We start from the raw sequence: 26058 nt of genomic DNA on the forward strand, positions 1-26058 counted from the left end.
CTTAAATTAGGTTTCGGGTTGGATTTAAAGAATCCACGTTGAAGAAAAGTATTCCTAGTGGGAAGAATGGCATTAGGAAATGCACAGATATCTCAAAATACAAGAATTTTTTTGGAACTCTGAAATGATTTCATGTTGCCAGAATACCAAGAGTTGGGGGTGTGGAAGGGGAGTGAAGGGAAGGAAGATTTCATGAGACATGAGATTGGGACCAGACTGTGGAGGACTTTGAGAGCTGAGAAGGTTCACTTCATTCTAGAAATAATGAGGACCGACTGAGCATTTGGTTTTCTAACTTTTCCAAAGGAAGGTGGTTGAGGCAGGGCCTTCATGAGATAAGTTATATTATTTCAGCGTGACTGAATAGTGAGGGAGCTGAAGAGTGATTAGGCAGACTCGCGCGCAGAGTGAATTCAGGTGATGGCCTCTGGAGGGTGTCTTCCTTCAGCCCTCATCACTGGAGTGAGGACTGATAGGCGGCCAGGAAGCCAAGGTAACCAGCACCACATCAGTCCTGCGAAAGAGGGCGTTCTTGGAGAGGGCAGCCCTGGAGGCCAGAGACAGAAAGAATACGTGGGCCGGGGGGAGTGGGGAGGCAGAAAAAGAAAAGGTGCTCGCCCAGTTAGTCATAACTTAGATTTGAAAAGCTCATAAAGTCTTCACATTTTAGTTTCAGTAAAATAGTTACATTAAAGTATACGTCTAGATGGAAGTGGGTCCCATTTTCTGGAATATAGCTACACTATTTACCAGAAAACTGAACCTGTATTTTTCCTGAAATGTAGTTTATGCTTTGTAATGTATTAAACTGTAGATTAGAAATACCAACAATAGCTTCTAAACTGACTTCCTAAATTCCAGCTGTAGAAATAAGCAGTGTCTGTAAAATGTCTGTGAAAACCTTGTTCGGCAATACTTTCCCTAGGGATCCTGTCTGTATCCCTCCCTTCCCCCCCCACCCCATTTTCTTCTGTTCCTTTGTTAAGTCTGGGGACCCACCCTACTTCCTTCCCCTTTTCTAATTCACTCATGCAATATGGATGGGCGGGAAGGGGATTTTGCACACTCTGAAACCGCATCTTGGCATAGTCTGCTGCCAGGGTAGGGTCCCTATCACTCAGCCTCAACCGGAATTTCCTTTCCCCGTTTCCTGCAGCCTCATCCTGGAATTCTGCCTACGTCAAAGGGTTCCTTGTTTAAGGATTACTAGGGGAGACGTGGTTCGGAGTATTCTGGCTGCTGTCACTCTTCTATTACATATTATAAGTTGGTCTCTACCTTTTTCCAACTTTCATTTTGTCTCTTTTTATAAGCAGTTAAATATAAGGTGAAAGTCCACTTTTTACTTTATATGAAATACTAAAAGGAAGAGAGGTTTTATCGTTGTTTTTAAACTTACACATCTAGGTGAGTAAAGTTTCAGGCAATCCCAGCATTATTTGAAGTTTGTCAGTAATTTAGTTTAACCAAGAAACTGCTTATTAAAGAGAAGGAGAACTTTCTAATGTTATTGTAATAGAATTGAAAGTCAGAACTAGGGTGTAACAGGCAATTCATAATACATTAAGTTGCCCACTTATAAACTGACAAATCACCTCAGGTTATTTTCCTTAATAGCAAAATCCTGACTTAGTGTTGGGTTGGGTATTAAAGTATCTTTTCATCAGAATTAGGTTTCCTGGAGTGAGTTATTATAGTCCATTTTTAATAGAGAATAATATGGCCAAGTAGAAGCTAGTTCTTTCCTCCAAGAAGTTTACAGTCTAGCTGGGGAAAGAATTTATACATGGAAAACAGTTAACCATTCAAGACAGCATTTAATGAAGTGTCTAAATAAGACATTTAGAGGAAAGTAAAATCTGGCAAACACATTTCACAACTGCAGCAAACCGTGCTCTTCTCATTTACTTCGGAGCAAGGTTTACAAGTTTGGTTCACTCTGTGTGCTCTTTAAATTCTAGCTTTTCCTCCAGAAAAATAGCAGTTAACTGCCAGTGTAAGTCAGTGGTGTGCTCCTGCTGTCTGGTGGAGCCATCTGCTCATTAGCTGTATTTTTAGGTTCTCGCAAGAAGCCCACTGCAAGTCCTAACATTTTTTAAAAATTAGTTTGAGCGTTTTTGAAGAGAGAAGAATTTGTCATTATGCTATTTTTTTTTTTTAATGCTCAAGTTTATTTTAAAAGGCCCAATTAAGAACGTGGATACTGGCTCCGTCTGATTTATCAAACTCGTGTTATCAAAGGTCTTTTTATTTCCTGCTGTACAGATGCTGCTCCTAGCTTTATTAGGTTCTTATTCTTGTAAAATTAAAATAGCCGTATCATCTGCAATATGGTTGAGAAATTGTTGAAGTGAAGTATTGAAAAACAGGTTATTTTTTCATTGTTTTTGTGCCCTCACCCTTCTCCCCCAGTGATATATCTCATTCCAGACCCCAGGTGACCTTATATTCTTTTCTTCTCTACCCCCATCAAGGCCTGATCTGCATTACAATAACAATGTTACTACCATATAGACTGGTGTCTGATCAGGCAACACTAGAAACTTTTGGCAGTCTGGTTTTATTTGGGATTATAATGAGTGCTTTAAGGCAAAAAGTTTAGGGAAAGGATGCACAGACAGATGGAGAGTCGTTCGTGATAACTGTGTACTACCGAGGTTTAGAAAAATAAAAAGAAGAGATATCAAGAAGTAGAGAAACATAGGTAGCAACGTATAGTGTGCCTTAGTTCCGGAAGGACTGCCCTGATACACCTCTGACCTCATGAGCTGATGCTCTGCGAGAAACTCAGAGACTGAATTCACAGCTTACCTGTATGGTCAGCATCCGAGTGCTGTGGAAGTGTTTAACAGGGACCTTGGCTAGTCTAGGGAGTCATGCACATTTCCCTGAGAGAGAGAGACAGAATCTGAAGGGTCAGGAGAACTGTGAAAAGTGAGGAGGGATGGGTATTCCAGGCAGAGGACAGAACACCTGTGATAACACAAGGGGCCTGGTGTGCAGAAGAGAGGCAGCTCTAGAAGCAGAACCAACCAGCTGGAGCCTAAGTGTGGACTCTGAATGCTGTGGATGGAAGAGGCAGGGCCAGGTGAAGAAGGTGCAGGAGCTGGAGGATGCAGGACCTGTGGGTTTAACCAAACATATGTGCTAAGAGCAGTAGCAACCTTATGTAGAATTTAAGCATGTACAATTTAAGCAAATAATTAGATTCAAATTTTTCAGATTCCTCTGCTGCAGTGTGGGGACGGATTTGAAGGAGGGGAATAGGTCACACTCCCTCCTTCAAAGCTTTCTGGTCCCCCTTTCCTCACCATCCACTCTGTCAATTTCACATTAAATAGTAACCAGCATACATGCAAAGGATTTGCTGTGGGCAGTTGAAGTCAGGGGACTTCAGTTCCAGTGAACACAGAATGTCCAGTGATGGTTCACTTCTAATTTACTACCTTTTCCCTAAAATATACTGTTGTATCACCATTTTTCTTTAAAAAGTTGGCTTGGAGTCAGTCCTGTTTTTTTAGAAATGAATTTTGCTCACACATATAATGTGAATACCTTTTGTTAATAAACACCATGCAGGCAGATATGTTCACTTTAAATACAAGTTACTGTGCTATATATTTGCCTCATACTGATTGAGCCAAAGTTTGGTGGTTTCTGAGTCATTCATATACTTTGGTTGCTAAAGATGAGGAAAAGGAATTTATAAAAGATTTCCATGTAGGATGCAAAGAACCTTTTTTTGCTTTTGCAGTGGGAAGTAGGTGGAAGGAAAAAATTCCATCTGGCATCCAGTAGTCCTAAATGTTGTTTTAAGATTGCAAAAATAGAAGATTGCTGAAAATATCATAACAGAACATAACAGACTGTGGGCAAGTGTACAGTACATTTTTTCTAATAAATCATGTTAAATATGCATATTTTACTTAAAACGTGACCAAGTTCTTATTTGCTGTTACATAAAAATTTGTCTTTATTTTTTGTCATAAAATTATCTGCTCTATTTTTTGAAGCAAAAAGGATGATTGTTTTGGTCTCAAGAGGTCAATGTTGCAGTGCTTAGTTTTAGCTGGAATGGGTTTTTGAATTTTGCAGTTTCTCCTCCTTTTTCCAGCATTTCCCTCCTACATTAAAAAAATAGAGAAATAAGATATGGCATGTATGTTCATTTATTGCACATTTATACATAAGTAAGTGAACAAGACTCATCCATTTTAACAAATCCTTGTAAATGTCCTCTTTGTTCGAGTTCCAGGAATGACTGGGCATGACTGAGGCAAAGTGAGTCAGAGTAAAGGATTAGGGGCACCGCAAGATCCAAGAAACACATAATAGGAGAGAATAATGGTGATAATGAGACAATTAAGATGTCAGAAAGTGGCTTGGAGGTATAGATTCACAAGAAGGCTCAAAAAATGAGTCATACCAGCATATCTGGGTGACCTCAGAGGTGGGACTGGGGTGGAATGTGTCAAGGTAAAATTTTTGCCATCTGCCATCAAAGAGGAAAGAGAGTGGTACTTCATACAGATAGTTCCTAAAACCTTCCATGATCTTGCCTTGGTTTGGATTTATAGAATTAGAACAAGCTTTATGTTAACAACCCTATGAATAAAGAATTCTAACATTCCCCAAATGGCACAATGCATAATAAAATCCCAAAGTGAGTTTTATGGTTGATGGATGCTATCACTTTCTCTCTGCTCCATCAGCTTACAGTTATTACACATTGGGGGGTTGTGATGGTGCATTGTTTTTCACCATTAATCTGAGTAGTCTGGAGTTTTCCTCTGAGAGTCATAGGCATTAGAAAGATCTTTAGATATTAGCTGGGCATGGTGGCTCACACCTATAATTCCAGCACTTTGAGAGGCTGAGGCGGGTGGATCATGACATCACGAGATTGAGACCATCCTGGCCAACATGGAACAAAAGAGAGAGACACCCCATCTCTACTAAATATACAAAAAATTAGCTGGGCATGGTAGCACATACCTGTAGTCCCAGCTACTCAGGAGGCTGAGGGAGAATCGTTAGAACTGGGAGGCAGAGGTTGCAGTGAACAAGCAAGAGAGAGAAAGAGAGAAAGAAAGAAAGAGAGAAAGAAAGAGGGAGGGAGGGAGGGAAGGAAGGAAGGAAGGAAGGAGGACTTTAGAAATCTTAATGGTTCGGGGAAGGAAAACTTTATTTCGAAAACTGATACCTGCTAAATAAGATTATAAGCAGTTTCCACCAAAATGGGCAAAATATATTCTGTGACCATTAATTTTGTTGAAAGTGCATAAGTAACAAGAAAATGTTAAAACATTTCCATTGATAATATTCTTCTAGGAAAAGTAGATACCTTTTAGCCTCTGTAATCAGAAGCAATTTTGTTAATGATTTATTAACAAAATTATAATTCTTTAGTTTGTTAGAGAACTTCTTAATTCATCCTTTGTGCTTTTATCTCTTTGTCTTTCTGAAGTTAGATTTTGAGGGGCCCTAAAGTGAGGCTGGGCTGACTGACATGACCCTTGCCCTAATACAACACTTCTTTTGAACTGCTCCTCCCCTACCTATTAGCAGTTAGTCTGTCAGAAAAGTAGTGACTCATGAAAGCGGGCACAATTTGGCTTGCAAAAAATAAATGGGATCATTCAGTTCTTTTCATTAAACACCCATCGGGAAGCACATGTCTAAAAATTATCTCAGTGTTAGAACAAGACTCAGGTATAACTCTAAAAACATGGTGGGGGGAGGACAGTTGAAGCTACAGAGATAATACTGTCCTCTCTAATAGTATGTATGAGTGGAATTTTAAAAGATATGTGAGTAAAACTGTAGGATAGGAAATGGAGAGCACACACAGCCCAAGTTGGTACTGATTTATACCTACAGGTTTGCGATTAAGGGATAAGCCAAGAAAAGGATGAAAGGAAGATCTTGAGTCTAGACAAGGCAGAATTCTGCCTATTCCTTAAAATCCGAGAAAAGAAACTTTGGAACAAAAGAGAGAGCCAGTTTTATTCTGATTGTCTTTATGGAATATACTTGAATGCCGATGTTTGTGCACAGAAGCCTTTCATGACTTGTTGAACTATTAAATGCCGTTTCCATTATAATTTGGCAATCACATCTGACCTTTATCTCAATTTTCAGTAGATCCCATTTCCATCCCAGGTCAGTAAATCTAAGTTCCTGTCTATTAGTATTACTCATAATCTTGGCATATAGAGGAGATATGCACAGACCTGAGAAAATTCACCACACCCTGGAAAGAACCTTATTAATGACAATCAGAGTGGCTGTAGGTACCGTCAGCATCTGCAGCTGCTTATTGGTGCCCCACCCTTTGTGGTTTTCGATTTTTGCACCTTAGCATGACTTCTACTTTATGTTCCACATCTGGCTAGTCCAGAACCTTTGGGGAAGAACATAGTGAAAGAGTGTCTTGTTGGTCTCATTTTGGTCCACACCTAAGTTTTTAGATTGCTTCAATCCAGACTAAAGAAGTAAGAAATGGTGGCTTTTCCTTCTGAGTGATAGATGATAGTAGGCTATAGACATCTCAGTCTAGGGGACCCTATTAAAAAAAGAAGAGTTGGGCAGCACAGGCCTGTGGAAGACGTAGTGAAGGGAATTATTCCTTAGCTGAACGTAATGAGCCAGAGATATAGGGATTTTGGTCACATTGGTTATTGCACTGAGGCCTTCAGACCAAGGCCAGCATCCCTTATGATCATCCCTTATGATCATCCCTTATGGTCTGTGCTGCCCAACTCAAACTAAGTGTCTTATCACCTCAGACACTTAGTTTCTCCATGATTAGCAGCCTAAATCAGATTCCTACATTTGAACTCACAGAGATTTTTTGAAAGAGTTATACTAGTGAAGATGGAAGACAACCAAATAGCTGTTTAGCTTGTTGCCACCAGTGGTAGTCATTCAGTGACAATACATAAAGTTGACTTTGTTGATGGCCTAAATAATTTTAATGTTAATATAACCTTTTTTTATAAGTAGAGCAAAATTTTAAAATATTTGGCTAAGAGTAATTTGTTCTTACCTTCATTCACTGAGAAAAGCATTTGTTGAGCACCTATGAGCAAGACATCACATAAAATAGAACAGAGACAGAAATGAGCAAGGTGTGATGTGAACCCCAAAGATACCAGCATTTAATGAGACAAAAGCATGTGAAAACCCACACAGGAGAGTAAAGAAAAAGGGAAAAACACACAGAAGAGAGGGTCAGGAAAGGATTCCAGGTGGGAGGAAAGGGTACACTTTGAATAAAGTATTTGTTTCCAGAAAATTGTTTTCTCACATTCCTGTAAGGGATTTGCTAAATTAAGCATCATCTTTTTTACTTCCTGGGTTATGGCCAGGTCAGGACACAAATCATAAATGACAAAGATTATATAAATCTCAAATCTAAAGGAGGTTGCATATTGGAGTTTACAATTCATTCCCTTTCCCATATTCTAGCTATAATATACTTTCCAAAAAATTTTAGTATATTATACATAGTCCTTGGCCTGTTTCACTGATTGAATTTGTTTTTGAAAACAAGCTTCATCTGGAAGAGGTTTACAGGTGTTTTAACAGTCCAAAGTAACAGGCAAGTCGCTAGAATTTATATCACATTTCTGCTAAAGATTTTTTGTTTAAAGTTGTTCTACTACTGTAGAAGTAATATGTGCCCTTCATAGAGAATTTACAAATAATAGAAAGCTACAAGGAAGAAAATAAAAATTTAATCATAAACCACTATTCCTCTGCTACCCCCTTGCTGTCCCCAATCTTTGTATTCTCAGGCTTTCCTCATATTTTCATAATGTGCTTTATTTAGCCACCCTTCCATTTGGGGGAATTTTGCTATTATAAACTGTAACACACAACTCTCTAAAAACCTTTACCTAAATTGATATTCTTAAGTATAAATTTCCAGCAGCATAATTAATACTTAGAAACTGCATTAATATCTTTTATGTTTTTGCTCAACCACTTTCCATAAAGCTTGTGCTAGTTTTTATTTAAATCAGCAATATATGAAATTACTTGTTTTGTAATCCCTTCATCCTAGCCTTCTATTTCATTGAGTATTATAATTTTGAGAAGGAGAAACTATGTGTCTTTGTTAGGTTGATGGTGGGGCAGGGGAGAGGGAGGAAAATACTATTTTGTTCAAATTTGCATTTCTAGTGAAGTTGAATATTTGCAACTTATATCAACCTCTTTCTCTTTCTTCTGTAAGTAATTTATTTTTCTCCTTTCTCATTTTCTTCACTGAAATGTTCTTATTTGGATAAGTTCTTTATATATGAAGGATATAAAATTTTGTCATATTGTTTCCCTAAGTTTGTTTCTCCTTAGTTTCCTAGTTATTTTATACACACGACTGAAACTGTTAATACTTTTTTTATTTTTTAAATTGTCTTTAAAATGAGAAATCCCTTCCTCATTTTATTTTATTTTTTAAATTTCTTTTGGAGTTGTTCTTTTCACTCAGATTTTGTTTTTCTTGATACATGGGTCTCACTCTGTTGCCCAGGCTGGAGTGTGAGGGTAAGATCAGAACTCACTACAGCCACAATCCTCCCACCTCAGCCTTCAGAGTAGCTGGGACTGCAGGCAGGTACCACCACACCCAGCTAAGTTTTTGATGTTTTTGTAAAGACAAGGCCTCATTATGTTGCCCAGGCTGGTCTCCAACTCCTTAGCTCTAGAAATCCTCCCAGCTCGGCCTCCTAAAGCACCAGGACTAAAAGCATGAGCCACTGAGATTGGCCTCACTTGGATTTTTAATATAGCTGTGATTTATTTTTGTAATGTAAGATTTCTTGATCAAGTATTACATGCATAATTTTTCTTCAGTTAATTTACTATTTTATTACTAGCATCAAAGAAATTCATTTTATTTTGAGAGAACTGAAATTCTGTGGTGAACACACTACCTCCCAAGTTAATATGTTGAGTACTGATTTAGTAAATCACTTTACCCCTCTGAGCTTCAGTCTTCTCATCTAATAAATCAGGATATTAGAGGTCTAAGATTTCTTCTAGCTCTAAAATTCCTTTCTTAACTTGAAGACACCCTTCCCCCAAAATTTGGCAATATCCATGCATTTGAGTGTTGGACTCTTTCTGGGAAAATGTCACCATTTTATAAAGGATACCAGTTGATTACTCAGGAAGTTCTCAATAGCTCTTTTTTCACTCTGATCGAATATATCTATCAATGCCAAGAATCATTCTGTTCTTTTATGTTCCTAAAATACTCCAGTGGGTAGAACTTCTAAAAACTTAACTCCGCGGAATGGTGCTGATAAAGGACAGATGGCTAATCTAGCATATCCAGCTAGAAGTGTCTGTTATCAGGACATTAAAATGATGTTTCAAGTCAAGTCATTAAATATTTGGAATTGTTTTCCTGAGATCAGAATGTTCTGAGGAGGATCAAAATCTGGAATTCCCAAATCTCAACAATGAAGGAAATGCTAGCTCTTTTTGCCTTGAACCCTTAGAAATACCAAGAAAATAACCTAGTTCTTGATGTTGGCTAGGTTCATTAGCTAGCCACTACCCGCAGCCTAGCTCCAAATCACTGTTTTTAAAACATGCAAATTTTTGTCTGTTACATATCTATCTCCCACGTGAAAAATGTACTCTTTGAGAGCATTCCTAGGTTTTATTTGATTGAACTTTTAACCCTAGTGTTCAGCACTAGGCTTTCAGTTTGTGGAACTGGAGCTGACAGAGAAGGACATTGTGGGTGGTTTGAAATGTGTCCCATAGTCAAGCACTTCACATCAAATCTGTGAAAATCCAAAGTTGTTCCAGCTTCAGGATTCCAGTTCATTGGATATTTAAAGTTTTAAATTAGAAGTTTTCTGCCTTGGAGAATTCACCTGGAAATGACAAGCAGAAAAGGCAGGGAGGTTCATAACCAATAGTCACTTTGTAATATAGAAGAGTCTTTGGAAGAATCCATGCTTGGTAAAGAGTAGATACAGACTTTAATGGGTCATAGGTTATGGAGCAAAGATCTTACCTAGGCAGGTTTTTGAGGATTTCGACCTTCCTTGGCATTCCGGGTGCACATTAATATTCAGGAAAAGAGAATTTGTTTTTTGTATGTGGTATCACTTCAATACTAATTCCTCACTTAAATACTAATTCCTTTTTTGTTCCCCCAGTCTATCCCTTCCTCCACACCTATTCCCTCCCTTAGGAAAAAAGGCAGGAGAGAACTGCTACTTTGCAAGCAAATTTATCTTTGTCTTATTTTAACCTTCTCTATTCCTTTTTACCTTCTGTTTTTTTTTTTTACTTGCCTCTCAAATCATTTTAGCAATTTTTCATTACATTTTAAATTCTCTTAACCTGTTTTCAGTACCAACTTCCGGTTACTGTTCCAAGCACCAAAAGTGACACTTTGTCTACCTTTCACCCAACCTTGTTTCAAACTGTGGAATGAAGTTTCTGAGATGGTTACAGCAGAGACTAAAGGCGTGCCTCCCCAAAAACACCAAGGAATGTACAAAACATGAAAAAACAAGAGTGTTTACTTAAGAGGCTTTGTATCTCCTCACTCCCATTCCATGTGATCTGGCAGCTGCTACACTAGCTAGGAATTTTTCTTTCCATAACTCGCGTAAATACTGGAACTCCCCTTTTGATTACTGCTTTGCCCTTGCAGAAGTTCTACATGCATGCATGCACACACACACAAAGCATATCCTCACGTACACACATGCAGATGCACATTGACACACACAGGAAATTTGGGAAGAGTGATAGAGTTCCTTGACATGAAGCCTTTCAATCTTTTAGGGTTTATTTCAAGTTTGAAGAATACTTCTGAGTCTACTCAGAGATAAGAACTAGCTTTTTCAAATAATTTCTGTTTATAAATTAGTTCCTCACTGAGTCAGAGGTATGAAACACAACTCAGTTTCAGATCCTATGGGAGGAATTTGAAAGGAGAAGTCAAGGCCATAGGAACCAGTCAGGGCTAGCTATTTCATGCTGCTCTGAAAAGTCATGTTATTCTCTTGTTATTCAGTTGTAAAGTCTTCTGTAAAACTGCTACCATGCATTATTTAAACCCCATGGGACAAATAATCTGCAACCAGAATGTAGAAACTTTAATCATAATTTAGTGTAGGTTTCTGTCCTATCTTTGGGCTGCTAGTGAAAAGCAGTGATTCTGGTCACTGGCATTTTTTTCCCTTTTCTTCTACATTTCAGGAAATGCTTAAGGATCTAATTTAAATTTCTGAAAGATCCTCATTTCTTCTGACGTGCTCTCAAATAGGCCTCTATCAGGTTGTGTGTGCACACAGTGCCGTGCCCTCAAGTTGCCCGTTGACCCAGCCTGCTTAGTTGCAGGGAACTGAGGCACTGCTGAAGAGCCCTGGTCCACAGCATGCAGGTGGTAAGTGGCTCAGAAAATCTCAGCAGTTTCCCAGTTTGGCTGACCCTTCGCCTGTTCCCTCAGGCCTTCTAACCAGGGTGAGTCGATGTACCTTCGAGTCTCTGCAGAAGGAAATAACCACCATCTGGAACAGAGGAGCAGCAGAAAGCAGTGGCATTCCAGCTGCCTCACCTCAGGTGACCATGGCTGGCATCACACCTTGTTTGTCACTGCTGTGTTTTATCCTGTCTATACTCCAGTCATGCCAACAACACAGGATGCAACTGTGCCTTTGCAGATCATCAGTAACCCTGACCAAAGACCAAGAGCCCACAGAGCGTTAGCTAACCCTTAACATTTTATGTTTAAAAATGTAAGAGTCAGAGAGACAACTGAACTACCTTGTCTCCCTTCTTTTAGTTTTTGGTCTCTAGAGGTGTATGCTTCTTGGCGAGTGAGATTTGGGGTGAGGTGAGTGCCAGAAAGAAACAGCTCTACATGCCCATGAAAATGATCAATTTCATCATCGTTAGTCCTTCTCTGGCAGAGGGGCTTGGAACCTCCGTTTCTGCAGGTTCCATGAGCTCTGTAGTTAACTCCTGTGATGCCTTCTCCCTCTCAGTGGCGCATACAACACCATAGGCAGCAGTTTGCATTGCAGTAGGAAAAGTTTTATGATGTTATTTGTGTGTGTTTTTAAAATTTGGATATTTATATATACACATACATAAACAAAATTATACCAAGACCCTGATGCAAATTCAATTTTGTAATACTTCAGTGTTAGTACACTTGGATGGTATACAGTTACAATATAGCTTGTATATTTTTCTGTCCTCTATTTATTGAGGGCTTTCTCTGTGTCCAGTATTCAATTGGGTCTATAAGGTAGGGATTATCCCATTTCACAGGCAAGAAAACTGATGCTCAGAAAGACCACTCAGCTAGTAAATGGCAACTCTAGGATTTGAACCCGGTCTGTCTTTGCTTTGGTGGATATCAGTTTAATTTGATTCAGGCCATAAGTTCTTTGAAGGGATGCCATCATCTGAGTTTAATTTTTATGCTATTAAAAATTGGTTATTACCCATGAACTAGAGAGAAATGGACCATATCCCTGGCTTGTGGCTTGGTGGAAGGGTTCTTGGTAAGGCGTGTAAATTGTTAAACAAATTAGATTTATCTAGTCATTGGTGATTGAACTGTAGTTGGGGTGGCAGGGGACCGTGGTGGGCCTTCATTGTCTTTTTTAGTGCCTAAAAGTCCTGGGAGCTGCATAATGGCCTTATTTTTTAGATGATACTTTGGAGTTTGGGGAGTATATTTTTATTTTCCCAGCAAAACAGCTATTGGATGGTTGCCAGGATTTGACTCTGGATAAGGCAAGCCCTGTAACCCAGGTCCTCTCAGTATAGGTTGAGGCCTTGTCTGCAGCTGTGAACTCAGCCCTTTGAGGATGGACATCTTTCTGGGTGAGAACTGGCTCCAAAGACCCTGGAGTCAGAATCAGGCTCTATGTGTGCTATCAGAGAGCTATGCCCATTACTCAGACTTAGCCTAGATCTGACTTTACAGCTTTGGTTCCTAGCTACAATGGACTAGATTTAGTTCTTTCATTCCGCAGACTTTAGGCTTGAATCTTCCTTTTCTACCCTAGCTTACCCCCTGGACTTATTTCCTCTGAGTCTGAGCCTCTGCCTCTTTTGACCTTGAGCCATTCTGATTTACAGTATCTGTTCACTTATCCATCATTCGCCAGGCTATCCATTCACTTAACAGACATTGTTCTGGATGGTGGGATGAGATAGAAAATCAAACCAACCCATTTACTGTTCTCATGCAGCTATCATCAGAGTGGAACTGGCCCTGCCATTTCTCCTCCCTCTTCTACCTTCTATCCCACTCCCAAATCTGGTCATCAGCCAAGAACTTTTATACTGGAACTAGAAGCTTGCTGGAAAAGATTTAATAAAATTCAAACTTTTATGATAAACAGTAACACCTGTGTGATTGACTAACCACTCTCAAAGGTCACATGGGAAATGTAGAGTGTGAAGCAAGCTGCGGAAGCTAAATTACAGTAAACTGATGTAGGCATTAGACAAGAAAGACTGTTAAGACCATAAAGCATGTAGAAATTGGATTCAGTCAAGTAGGAAAATGCTAACACACCCTACCCTAAAGATTTTAGATTTCGAGTTGTTTTCTGGACAGCAGGAAGATGACATACATGACCAATATGGTGTAGTCTAAATTAATGAAAACTTCACACAAGCTTCTCTGGAAACTGTGAAATGTGAAGCATGCTGGGCTGTCTCTGTTTGCATCCCCTTCTCCATTCTCACGTCTGCCCTGTGCTGGGACAGCAAGTCCTCACCACACACTATGGAATGCATCACCCTGGATTTCTTGTCCTCATGCTCTGAATGGGATGCAGCCAGTGGGAAGCATCGGCAAGAGATCAGAAGCAGGAAGGAGAGAGAGGTCAGGGTATTCCTCTCACCTCTGTCCAGCTTCCTCCTTAGTTCTGGCAGTGGCCACAACTCCTCCTTGGTAGCTTCTCACTTATGCCTCTAGCTCCCAAAGGGATCCAATACTTACTTTTACCTCCTCTTACCCCTTCCAGCCCAGGACTAGTTAAGATCTCCCTCTTTTCTAGTCCTGGTTATCTCTCACCATTTTTGCTTAGTTTCAGCAAACCTACCTACACAGCTGTAAATAGCCCCTTCATTAAACACTTTCAAAACCCTTGCTGAGTGTGCTTTTTCCTGCCAGTATCCAGAATGATCTGTCAAGCTAATACAGCATGTTGAAATATATTCTCAATAAAAAGGCATTGACTTTATATTTCAAGATGCTACAGTCTGTCCCATCACTTCTGCCCTGTTGTGTGGTAGGTATACTAGCTGAAGTTGGCCCTGGGATCAAATTCCAAGGCTTGCTCTGGTTTTGGGGTTATTAAACAAGTTGTTTTATATGACGATATTCATAGAGGCAATGAGATTTAATACATAAAGTTTTTGTCTAGTAGCCAGTAGCTTTCTGTTTAGTTATACATACTGGTTTTCTGTTGGGAGTTTGGTCAAGTTCCATAAGAAATATATGTTTATTTTCATATCTATAAAAGTCAGACTTTACCTAGATTTTATAAATGTTGGGGTGAAGAATTTTATTACTCTTATTTAGGCTTTCATTAGAGTTATTAATCTTGATATGTGTGGGATTGAAAAAAGGAAATAACTAATTATCATTGTCTAAATACTCTCCTTCTGCCAGAGTATCCTGTACAAAGACGTATTTGTTAGGCCAGCTCCTTTGTGGTCGGCTGAGTCTAGGCGGCTCACCTTGACATACATCTGCTAACTTAATCTCTCTTAATCAGTTCTGTCTTGCCAGCAATATTCTTTTGACCTTTTTATAAGACATGTTTACTTTTTTTTTCATAAGAAAAAGAATCATGAGATATATTTTCAGCAAATTATCTAAGGGTTGTTCTCAACAAAATTCTTTTTGGCTAGAGGAGTTTTTTTTTCAGATAAGCATTCTAATTCTGCTGTACCCACATAGAACAGAAACAGATGTGGGTATTGATGGCTTGGTCAGCTAGGCTTTAGGTGAATTTCCATAGTGCAAGATGGGAAGAGATACCCAACTGCTAAATCATGTGCCTTCTTCCTATTTAGGAGAGCCAACGCTTTGGGCTTCTGTGAGAAAGTGGAATCAAGAATAATTTTATAGAATCTTTATGTTAGAAAGGGTGCAGAGCATGGCCCTGACTCTCAATCCGGAATCATCTTCATTTTTTAATGATATGTTGACACACTGTGCTTCATCTTGGGAGAGAGCTGGGTCCATCTCTGCTGTTAGCACTTCTTTGAATTGGTCCACAATCAGCCACTTTTATCTCATCACCCACTAGTGGAAAGTCACCTTTCTAGAACATCATGAGTAATTCCAGGGCTTCCTCTCCCAGAGGGCCGAGTGGCTCGGAAAGTGGAAATAACCTGCTGTTACTTATCCTTCTGAACTCTTCTTTCTTGGACCTCTGGCTACCTAAACTGTATCTCTCAGGACATATTTCTCAGAGCTCCTTGTGGCTCCTTGGGGCAGATTCATGTGGCCCCTGACTAACAAATCTGTGTCCACAGACTCATCTCTGCTGAGATCTTTTTTTTTTTTTCAATTTTAAGGTAAAATTTACATAACATAAAATTAACCACATTAAAGTCTGTAATTCATGTCCACCCAGTTCTTGAGCCCAGCAGGCCTGAGGCAGCTTACATACCGGGAACCCCACCTCCACCAGCCTTAACCTGCATGTCTCTGTGTCCCAAGTTGCATAGACATAGGTGCCCACAAACATCGCCTTCCTCTAAAGCCAGTCCCTGCCGTGTTTAACTCCGTTTCTGCCTTGGTCCCTGCCTCGGGTCTGGTCGGCACTTCATTTTCCCCTTGCAGGGTCTCGAGCGCTGCCTGATCTGAGCTGGTTGAGCTGTGGTCACACCACTGCACTCGGCTCCTCCAACTCTCTTCCTCTCTTGGAATGAAAGCCCTTGTATGGCTTTCCCAAACCAGACAGGTCATCTGGAACTAACAACTGGCTATGCTAGCTCGAGCTTTTGACCCTGACTTTGGCCTAGGCACCCCTGTTGCCTGACCCACGAACGATTGCCCTGCACTGGCAGTCAGCACGAGGGAAAGTGGCATCTTTGATAATTGTCATCTGTAATATAGAGCACTGGCCATCTTAGGGGACATTTGTGGTTCTGGTTAAGAGCACTCGCATCGAGCCTGTCTGGGTTCAATCTCAGCTTTGCTCTGTGATCTTTCTCCTTTCATCTCTGGGCTCCCGTCTCCATTTGTAAAATCGGAATTTTCATAGCATTAATCTCATAGGATCATTATAGTGATTAGGTAAGATAGTGGATCTTCAGCTCTTAGCTTTGCCTGTGGTACAGTAAGCCCTCAGTTACTGGTAGTTGTTATAGGTTTATCTGCCTAGTGGTGGCTGATTCCTCCCCAGTTGCCCATTCCTAGTGGTTCTGTTTGTTGCATGTGGCAGTATTGTCTCCTTAGTTCTTGAGTTGTCATTACCTCTGCCACTATGGAATAAAATTATATTAGCTATTAATGGTCCAGTAACTAATAATTGCATGATGTTTTATACTTCACAAAATACTTTTCATATATTAAGTAGTGGTCAAGGCTCGGTGCTGTCTGACATAAGCCACTCTCAGGCTGAGATCCTGAATTAGAGCAGGTCGTTCTGATCTGATATGTAACCCCTTGCCTTGCTTTGCCATTGTCCAATTTAACAAGCATGCCAGCTGTTCTTCTCAGGTTAGCACTGTCTGTTTGAGTGCCTTAGCTAAGCTGATGGTCAGGATGCAGAGCAGGTAAGGCCAGTGCCCTGCAGAGTTTGACGACCACCAGCAGAGTTTGACGATCCCTCCTTAGGAAGAGCACCTCTTAGCAAAATGTCGCTTCTCTGGGCTCTATCACAATTCACCAAGTGAAATATATTCAGAGATTTAAGGTGTTCTTTGGGAGACTGACATGGGCAGATTGCTTGAGCTCAGGAGTTCAAGACCAGCGTAGGCAACAAGGTGAAACCCTGTCTCTACAAAAAAATAAAATAAAAAATTAGCTGGGCATGGTTGGTGTGTGCGCCTGTAGTCCCAGCTACTCAAGAGGCTGAAGTGGGAGGATCACTTGAGTCCAAGAGGCAGAGGTGGCAGTGAGTTGACATTGTGCTCCTGCACTCCAGCCTGAGTGACAGAGTAAAAATGTCCCCCCACCCCGCAAAAAAAGAAAAATGAGATTTAATGTGTTGCTCTCTAAACCTCCACTTTAAAATGCACATGCATTCATTCATCCTTTTGTTTATAAACATATTCAGTAAATGTTCATTGAGTGTCTGTGAAATGTCAATACCTGGTTAATTGTTGGGAATTCAAAGTGAAAGAAGATAGGGTACTCGCCCACAAGTGAGCTTGGGCAAGGCAGGGACAGAAAGTGCATCAGTAAGTGCTCCTCAGAGTGCTGAGTTAGAAGGATACGTGTGGTGCTGTGAGGTCACACAGAAGGGCCAGCAAGATCAAACTGAAGGCCAGGGGGCTGCCTGGAGGAGGTGATTCTTGAAGTGAACTTTCTGGGATAAATAAGAATTAGGCCAAGAAAGTTGTGAGATGAAAAGAAGTATAACAAGCTATTAGCGACAAATGCATCTTCAGTTAATGCATTCACAAACCTAAAGGCAAACAGCATTGGAAGTTGTGCTGCTTGTATGACTTCTTGAATGTCATGGGGTCGAGCTAGATGATTCTCAGCATTTGCCATCTGAAAGGTTCTCCGGTACTGGCTGCTTCAGACAGGTTTGATTTTGGAGGAATGGGCCTCTTCAAGCTGACTTCTTTCCTTTATAAGGAAATTTCCAAGATGTAGTCTTCTCTTCCTCTTTGTTCACTCACAGTTGAACACATTTGACCTAAAGTGACTTCATCATCACTTTTTCTTAGACTTACCATCTTTGTAAACGTTAGTGTCAGGCAGGCTTTCTCCTGGGGTCTCCTAATACAGCGCTGTCCTGGCTCTCCTGGCTCATCTTGGTGGTGGTCTTCATGGTCTCTCTGTAAGTAGGTTCCCCCATTTCTCTAATATTCTCCCTCTTTACTTCTTCCCCTTACTCTGCTTTTAGTTCCTTTAATCCCCCATGTTCATAGTTCTGCCTCTTTCCTGCTACTCCTTAACAATCTCATCCACTACCAAAGCTTAAATAATTCTTAAATTTGTCTTTTCCCTTGACCTTTGTTTAGAGGAGGCCTAGTTCTTTACTTCTAACTGCTTGCTAAACATCTATGGCAGGCAGGCTGTCTTAGTACGAAATGTCAATGTTTAAAATCAGAAGCATCAGTCTCCCTAGAATCGCTCCTTCATACACTTTCTCCCCTGTTTAATGGTATTTCCATTCTCTCCATCACCTGTAGTTATCTTTGATTGTCAGAGCCCATGGATTCTACTTTTGCATTGTCTCTTGCATTTGGCCACATCTTAGGGTGGTCACCTTGTTATACTTATGTTGTCATGGAGCCTATTAACTTGTCAGTTAAGAGCAGGATACTTGCCTCACTCATCTTCACTTGCCACTTGGTGTCCAGAACAGTGCCTTATGCAAAGGAAGCCCTCATTATTTGTTGAATGAATGTCACTTAAGTGTTTTAATACTTTACCTGCATTTTATGAACTATTTGTCATTGAATATATTTTCTGTTATTAGTTTTCTTAACACTTTTAATCTTAACCAAGCAAGCACAAGAACAAAATTTCATACCCAGAACCTCAACTATGATGATTCTGTTCTTTCTCATGATGAGAAATTAGTCAAGCATACCTGGGTCAGGAAACATTAAATTACCTTTCCTTCTTGAGAGCCAGATGTAATACAGAGGATTATTATGTTTTTATGGCAATTTTAGATAACATATTTCCCTTTATACATTAATTTTTCTGCTTTTTCTCTTCTTCACTTTTAACAGGTCTTCAAAATGGAAAACTATCACAATGACATAGATGCTATTGATAGTACATCAATATGATTCAGCCCTTCCCCTGCCCGGCAGAGTGTGGCTGCTGTGTGCACAGCCATGTAATACATATTAGTTACACAGGCATTAGAGAAGCCCTTCCCATCCATATGTATGTGCATGGCCTGTGGAAGTTAATAATGCCATATATCACATGCACATAGAATGTAAAACACGCTTCAGAATGACAGCAAGCTCATATAAAATGAGTATTGGCGCACGATTTAAGGGAAAGATTTTTGTCCTTTCAGAGAACAGAATTATTTGTTTGTTCTGTGTGTCTCAGCATCCCAGACCCTCATTCTGCTTTTTTTTTTTTTTCGGTCAATGTATGCACTTCTCTTCAGCCACCTTATTTCACTTCAGCCACATGTATAACAAAAGAACCCCTTTGGAGAAATGAAAGATAGCAATTACACATTGGTATTCATGTTACGGGAGTCCCACTGTCGTCCCCAGGGAGTTTAACAATGAATATCCAGCATTAATTGCCACAGTAACTGCGTGCTTCTGACCTTGCTGAAATGTAATACATCGGTTTTACATAGTGAAATTATTTACCACTAAAAGATTAAAAATGAATGATCATAAAATTATATTGCTGTTTAGAATGACAAATATTTTTTGGTTTTAAGAAAATCCTGGAGGACGTAAATGATTAGCTTATTACATTTTCTAAGGAACCAGAATACCAGGAGGTAAAATCACAATTTTATTACTGATTTGGCTGGCAATTAGGGCAAGATTAGTACCTTTCTATTCTTATGAAAGGTGAATAAAATACATTGACATCCCTGATTAGCCTGTAGAACCAATTAATAAGGCCCAATGGGTATTTTTTTCTCTTTGGGGGTGGGGATATCCTCTTTTATGTTTGTACCTGAGCCTAGGTAGGTAGGATTTTCTGTCATTAGGGGGAAACATGCTAGGAGCCCTAAGCATGTAGTACCCTTTTTAAAGAGGTGATATCGTTTTTAAAGTGAAACCTACTTACTCTCAACTTTTCTTGCTTTAATCTTTTGCTCAAATCCTCAGAAATAGGGACGCCAGATTTTCTGACATGCATCTTATAGTTCTTTTTTCCCGGGCTACCTTACGCTTACTGGATGTTGCACGTCGAAAGAATTTCACACGAAACACTCTGGATGTGTTTATGGCTCTCAGAGTCTGAGGCCAGCCTGCTGGGTCAGCAGCAAAGCTGTCCTCTGTGACAGAGCCACGTCAGCGGGCCACACTCACTCTGGGCTGTGGAAGCTGTGTATGCAGAAATGAATGATGGTTCAGCCGTCTCTCCTTTTTAAAAAGGGACTGAGGTGAAGAAAGTCTGTGCACTCACCCATGACATCCAAATTTCAGCCTAGATGAGATTCTAACTAGAGATCCATTTTTGCTTGTGTTCTGGCAAAACAAGTACATGATAAATTTGAAGGCCATCTCAAGTCTTGAAAAAAAAATTGAACTGAATGATGGAGTGGGTAGTTTTGTTTTTTTTTCCTTGCCTGCCTTTTAAAGTAGGGGTGATTACAGCTACTGAATATGGCTGTCTTATTGTTTAAATAATGTACTTTTTATGATTTTTCAACTTTAATAGAGTGTTTAATAAACATCTACCAGTTAAAAGAGAATATAGTATACATGTAATTAGTATTTGTACTTTTTGAAACTTTGAACTTTGCAGTTTCTAAATTGTTCAGGTAGTTTTCAAAATAAACTCTGAATTCCACTTCTACTTTGTTTTTTTATTTCCTTTAAACTATTTATGTCTCTCTAATGTTTTAAGTTTTCATAGCACTTGAGCCTGGATACTTTACTATTAGAGGGAGATTTTGGACCAGACTCCTAATTTATTTTGAATCTTTAAAGAGATGATACTGTAAAACAACTCTAGAAAATGCAGCTTTAGTTAGCTCCTTCCCCCCGCCCTTTTAATTTTCTCTCTCTTTCTCCTTCTCTCATCCATCATCCCTGTCCACAATTAAAGCAAGATGATGAAGTGACGACTGTTCAGGTTAAAGAGCAAGACCAGAGCGTCCTGGTGCTGAAGAAAGTGCAGTGCTGTGGCCCAGCCCCCACAGCTGGGAGTGCGGAGAGCCATTGGAGGTGAGAGTTTCCCTGCAGCCACAGAGGCACGCGCTCCCGTTTCCTTTTCCCTGCCTGCCTTCCCTTCCCTTGCTCCATCTCACTCGCTCTCTGCCTCCTCTACCCTCCCTCCCTCTCTTTTCTCTCCGCCTCTCCAGCGTTCTAGCTGACTGCAGAGCTCTTAGCAGCCAGATGGACTCAGTTCCCAGTGAAAGGACAGGGATGGCAAGATCTCTTAGCATTTAGGGGATGCCTTTGTTAGTAACCATTCACAATGGGCAGCTCCCGGCTGAGGGTCTTTGACCCTCATTTGGAGAGGAAAGATTCCGCCGCAGCGCTCTCAGACCGAGAGCTGCCCTTGCCTACCTTCGATGTGCCTTATTTCAAATACATCGACGAGGAGGATGAGGACGATGAATGGAGCAGCCGCTCGCAGTCTTCCACCGAGGATGACTCAGTGGACTCTCTGCTCTCTGACAGATATGTGGTGGTGTCTGGGACCCCAGAGAAGATTTTGGAGCACCTTTTGAATGACTTGCACCTGGAAGAAGTCCAGGACAAAGAAACAGGTAAGGCTCTGAGTAGCTCATGCTTCCAGACTCACAGCAGCTGATGCCCTTGTCAGTACCCTCAGGGGCAAGGTTCCCACTGTTAGCTGAAACCGGGGTGGGGAGAAATAGCATATGCTTTGTGCAACTCATCCCTTGCCTTGTGCTGATTTGTTTAAATCCAGTAAATGGACACATGTAGATCCCAAGCAGCTCCCTGGGAAGTAGCTGTACAAAGAAAATGATATGAAGGCAGCTGTTCTTGTTTCTTTGGCAATTTTTCCCAAATCTCACCTAAAGGCAGTTGGCAAGAGGCCAACATTCAATAGAATGAAAAGAAATACAAGGGGGAGGAGGGTTAGCAGCATTCACCTGGCATGTAGGCACTGCTGAGCTGGGGGCAGCAGCCTCCGTGCCAAATGTCAACAATTAATGCAACTACTCAGCAGCTACATGGTTAGTGGCAACTTCTGCCTTTTTCCAAGTGGTTTACAAACTGCTTGGTCAGAACGAGCCCTGAGGTGCAGGCTATGATACTCACAGCTTTTCAGACCAGAAATTGTAGTGCACTAAAGCCTTATTGATCAGACTTCTTGTCTTTTAAATGTAATCTGAGAATAGAACACTCATTTTGCTTTTTCACCCATGCACTTTTGGAAACCCTACTGTTCTACTTACAAAATGACTTATCCGTAACTTCCTTTATCTCAGAAGGGAGAGTACTTGCTTCTCTTAACCAGAATTTGTAATTTGTTCCATGCTGGAGCAGTTATTCCAATGAATAGGCCTCTGACTGTAGCCTGCATTTTACAACTTGATTCCTTAACTAAAATGCACTTTTTGCTTCTACCATAGAACCTGTGAGACCCACAGTTTTCTTAGATTTTTACTGTGCAGGAAGAATTGTTAAATGACAGCTTAGGTGGGAACAAGAATTTCCTTGTGTTCCTGGAGTTGTATCTGAACATAAGTGATGTCTGGGTCTATATTCCATTATTAAGGACAATAAGAGAAACAAGGATGTGTGAAATACGTAAATGGGCACCAAAAAAAAGTATAAAAATGACCGAATCATGTATCCTACAGAAAAGTTATTGTTTGGTTTTAAAATTCAGATAGATACCTTATTTTGCATATGTTTGAAGACAAAATCAATAGCTGTCATTTATATACCCTAAACACACCACTAAAAAAAAAAAAACGTATTCTCTTGGCATTTGCTGGGTTGATTTTGTATGTCTATAGATTAATATTTGGTGCATTTTAGCACTATTCTCATGTTCTGCTTCATCAAAAATAGTCATCATGGAAGTGGGTCTAATTTTCAGTCTACTGATTGCCAGACTGCTTTACACAGGTGGTTTGAACTAGAGTATAGGCAAATTATCTGTCATGGAAGAGACACTTTAGTAGATGTTTGGAAAGATTGAATGCTTTCTTCTTCTTCTTAGTAACACTACAGTTCTATAATGCAAGACTTTGTGTCTGGGTCACATTGGCAAGTGGGGAAATTATTAAAATTTGCGCAGGCCTAGCTTGATTTCTTTTTCTTTCTAATTGTCATTAGTTTGTGTTCTCTTTACTTTTGAGAAAATGGCTCAGGTGCTCACAAGTTCCCACTGCTTAACACTGGGAATGACAGATCACTCTTGTTATTGTTGCTGATGTCAGAAGTTGCCTCCTATTGGGAAATAGAGTGGTTTACATGCTGTCTAGTGACTTATTCTTGCTTTCTTCTCAGTTATACCAACCCCTGGGATCACTTATGTCACTTCTGCCTTGTGCTCACAAAGCCAAGAGGACCAGGACTTCATGGCTTGACTTTCCCAGCACCAACCTAAGTGGGGATAAAGGGGTTGGTTGGGGTCACCTCGCCTAATTCATGCTCGTTTCCTTAGAGTTTGGGAAGAAGACACATGTGAAACTTTAGAGTTTTGCAGAGTCATCTGAGTGGCAAAAATGGTAATAACTTTCATCAAAGAAAGATTTTATGAAAATGGAAAAGTCAACTTTGGAGAAAGTGATTAATATGTATATAAAAGAGATGCTTAAGTGGAAGTCACATGTAGCTCTTCAAACCTCAACTGTGGCACTTGGAGAAAACTCAACAGAAAAGCCACCATGTGGTTTCTGTTAATAAGATTACAAGATATATAATAAATATAAAACAAGTGTGTGCAAATTGAAGAAAAGCAGATATTAATAGTTTGAATACTAAGCGAATCAGTTATTTAAAGTAACAAGGCCCCTTGTCACTGACAAAGGTGAATTCTAGTTCTTTATCTCGGTCAGGTAAGCAACCCTCATTATCAAAGGCCCGGGTATGCAGGAGCTGAAGAGAGTTGCATAAACCATATGGAGGACAGATGGAGGAAAATGAGAAGGGGCTGCAATAAAAGTACACAGCAGCATTTTTATGTTCTTGAGCACCCCTTTTAGGGAGATGGAGCCATCTGGGGCCGCATGCAGCCATATGGTGGCCCTCCACACGGTCCAATAGCAGTGAGGAGGAGAGGGTCCATGGGAGAAAAGGAATGGTCCTGGAGGCTGGGATAAGCCTGTTCTGGATTCTTACATTTTTGGACCCACCAGAGGCTGAGGAAGATAGCTGAACAAGAGATGTGAGTAATTTCTCATCCCTTTCCCACAAAAGTCACTAAATTGTGAAAATGTAGCTGCAGGACCCAATAGAGGAGGCCTGTGCTCCCATAGGACAAGTAGAAATACTGATTGATGTTAACATGCAAATAAAGTTTACTCCATGGAATATAGCAGGAGGAGAATGCCAAGGCTATTTAGATAAGACATTTCTGTTGTGACTGGACTTGAGAATAGAATACAAAAAAACTAAACAATTCATACAGTATTCTGTCAGCAAATCAAGCTGAGTTTTTAAAGGAAATAATTTTAGAGGTGCTTAAAAGCAACCTACTAATGATTTTCCTAAATAAGTTGACCCCCACACACCTACTTTACATATTTTCATAGTTCCTAAAGTGCATATCTTTCCTTCTTAGTAATGAAAGGCACAAGAAGTCATCCAGTGATATCTGTGGAATGAAGGAATGCATGAGTGAATGAGTGAATTTCTTAAACTCTTAAAGAGAAGATCAGTGGGAAATGCTGATAAGGAACAAGTAAATCAACCAGGCATTTGGGTCCTTCTTTGCAGCCAGTTTTGAAATGTTCATTCATCTGTGACAAGCTCCCTTTTTGTTTACTAAGTTAGCTCTCTGAAAGCAAGCAGCAATGAAATTCATTGTCATCTAAATTTTTCAACATTTCTTCCTTTGTTCAATAGTTCTTCATTGTTTAAAGTAGGAAAGCTGTGAGTCTGGTAACTGGATATTTATTTGTGAACCTGGACGGTGATTGAAGCTATTTTCAAAGATTTTCCTTTTTTTTTTTTTTTTTCCAAGGTTCAGGTTTTGACTTGAAATATTTTGAAATATTAGAGGAAAATCAAGTTGTTTCTGGAGTTTTATCTTTTATCTTCCCAGAAATAGGGCAAACATCATTGGGCATGAGATTTATTTACATGAGAGGAAGGCAAGAAAGAAAAAAACAAGGAGCTGTGAGTTAGAGGAGTTGAAGGGATGGAGGAGCAAGTTTGGGCCCAGCCAGTCCTGCTCTGTTGTGGTCCTGCTGGTAGCTGGACCTGTTTAACCCTTTCTTCTCCCTAGAGAGGATAAAGTGTGTTTTGTTTACAGATGCTTCTGTAGTGAATGATGATTTATGTTTCAAAGCAGGGGGAAAACTGTGGATTATATAGAGAAACCCCTTCTTACTGATTTTCCTTTCTGAATTTGTGTTATGACAGGTCTGCCTTAGGGAAAACATAGGAAATATGTTCTTTCCCATTTCGTTATTCATCTTTTTGAAGAAAATGTACTTATGATTACAGGTTTCCAAGAAAAAAAAAGCCAACAGAGAATAGAATAGTAGGAATAGGTAAAGCCTACCAGCTGATTCTCATTAGGCCTGACCTGATTTCCTTTAGGTATGGCTGCTTTTTTTTAAATTTATTTCAGGAGGTTATCATTCAGTATATTCTGTTAACATGCCTCTGTGTGGAAATGTCTACACAGCCTGCCTTGATTCTTTCAGAGATACCTCAGTGTTGGGAGTTCACGTTTAGCGGCACATAGTAGGTTGAGCATGTGATTGAAGAAGTGAGTTCCTTACTGTTTTAAAGAGGAAACAACCTCTGTGAAGTGCCTGTTGTATATGATAGGAGTGTCTCACTCAGCTGATACCATCTAGAAGCTCTTGATGGTCAGCCTAGTGACCATTTTTTTTTTTTTGAGACAGAGTTTCGCTCTTGTTACCCAGGCTGGAGTGCAATGGCACGATCTTGGTTCACCGCAACCTCCGCCTCCTGGGTTCAAGCAATTCTCCTGCCTCAGCCTCCTGAGTAGCTGGGACTACAGGCGCATACCACCATGCC

The 26058-nt window shown here is 40.1% G+C and overlaps 1 protein-coding gene across 3 annotated transcripts in view; it reads left to right on the forward strand.

The window, feature by feature from the left end:
• The window catches only part of RAPGEF5 (Rap guanine nucleotide exchange factor 5), a 251137-nt gene that overhangs the window by 154571 nt on the left and 70508 nt on the right, over positions 1-26058 (forward strand). For 2 of the 3 annotated variants that reach the window (XM_064380549.1, XM_012447787.2), the window contains 2 exons: positions 20966-21084; positions 21544-21632. In XM_064380549.1, coding sequence (XP_064236619.1) covers positions 20966-21084; positions 21544-21632 — 208 coding nt within the window. Of the gene's footprint in view, positions 1-20965; positions 21085-21236; positions 21633-26058 lie in introns of those variants that run through there. The other variant, XM_064380550.1, reaches the window with a different exon arrangement.

This window comes from Aotus nancymaae, unplaced genomic scaffold, assembly GCF_030222135.1.
Source record: "Aotus nancymaae isolate 86718 unplaced genomic scaffold, 86718_ANA_hifiasm-v0.15.2.pri h1tg000025l, whole genome shotgun sequence".
NCBI classification, from domain to species: Eukaryota; Metazoa; Chordata; class Mammalia; order Primates; family Aotidae; genus Aotus; species Aotus nancymaae.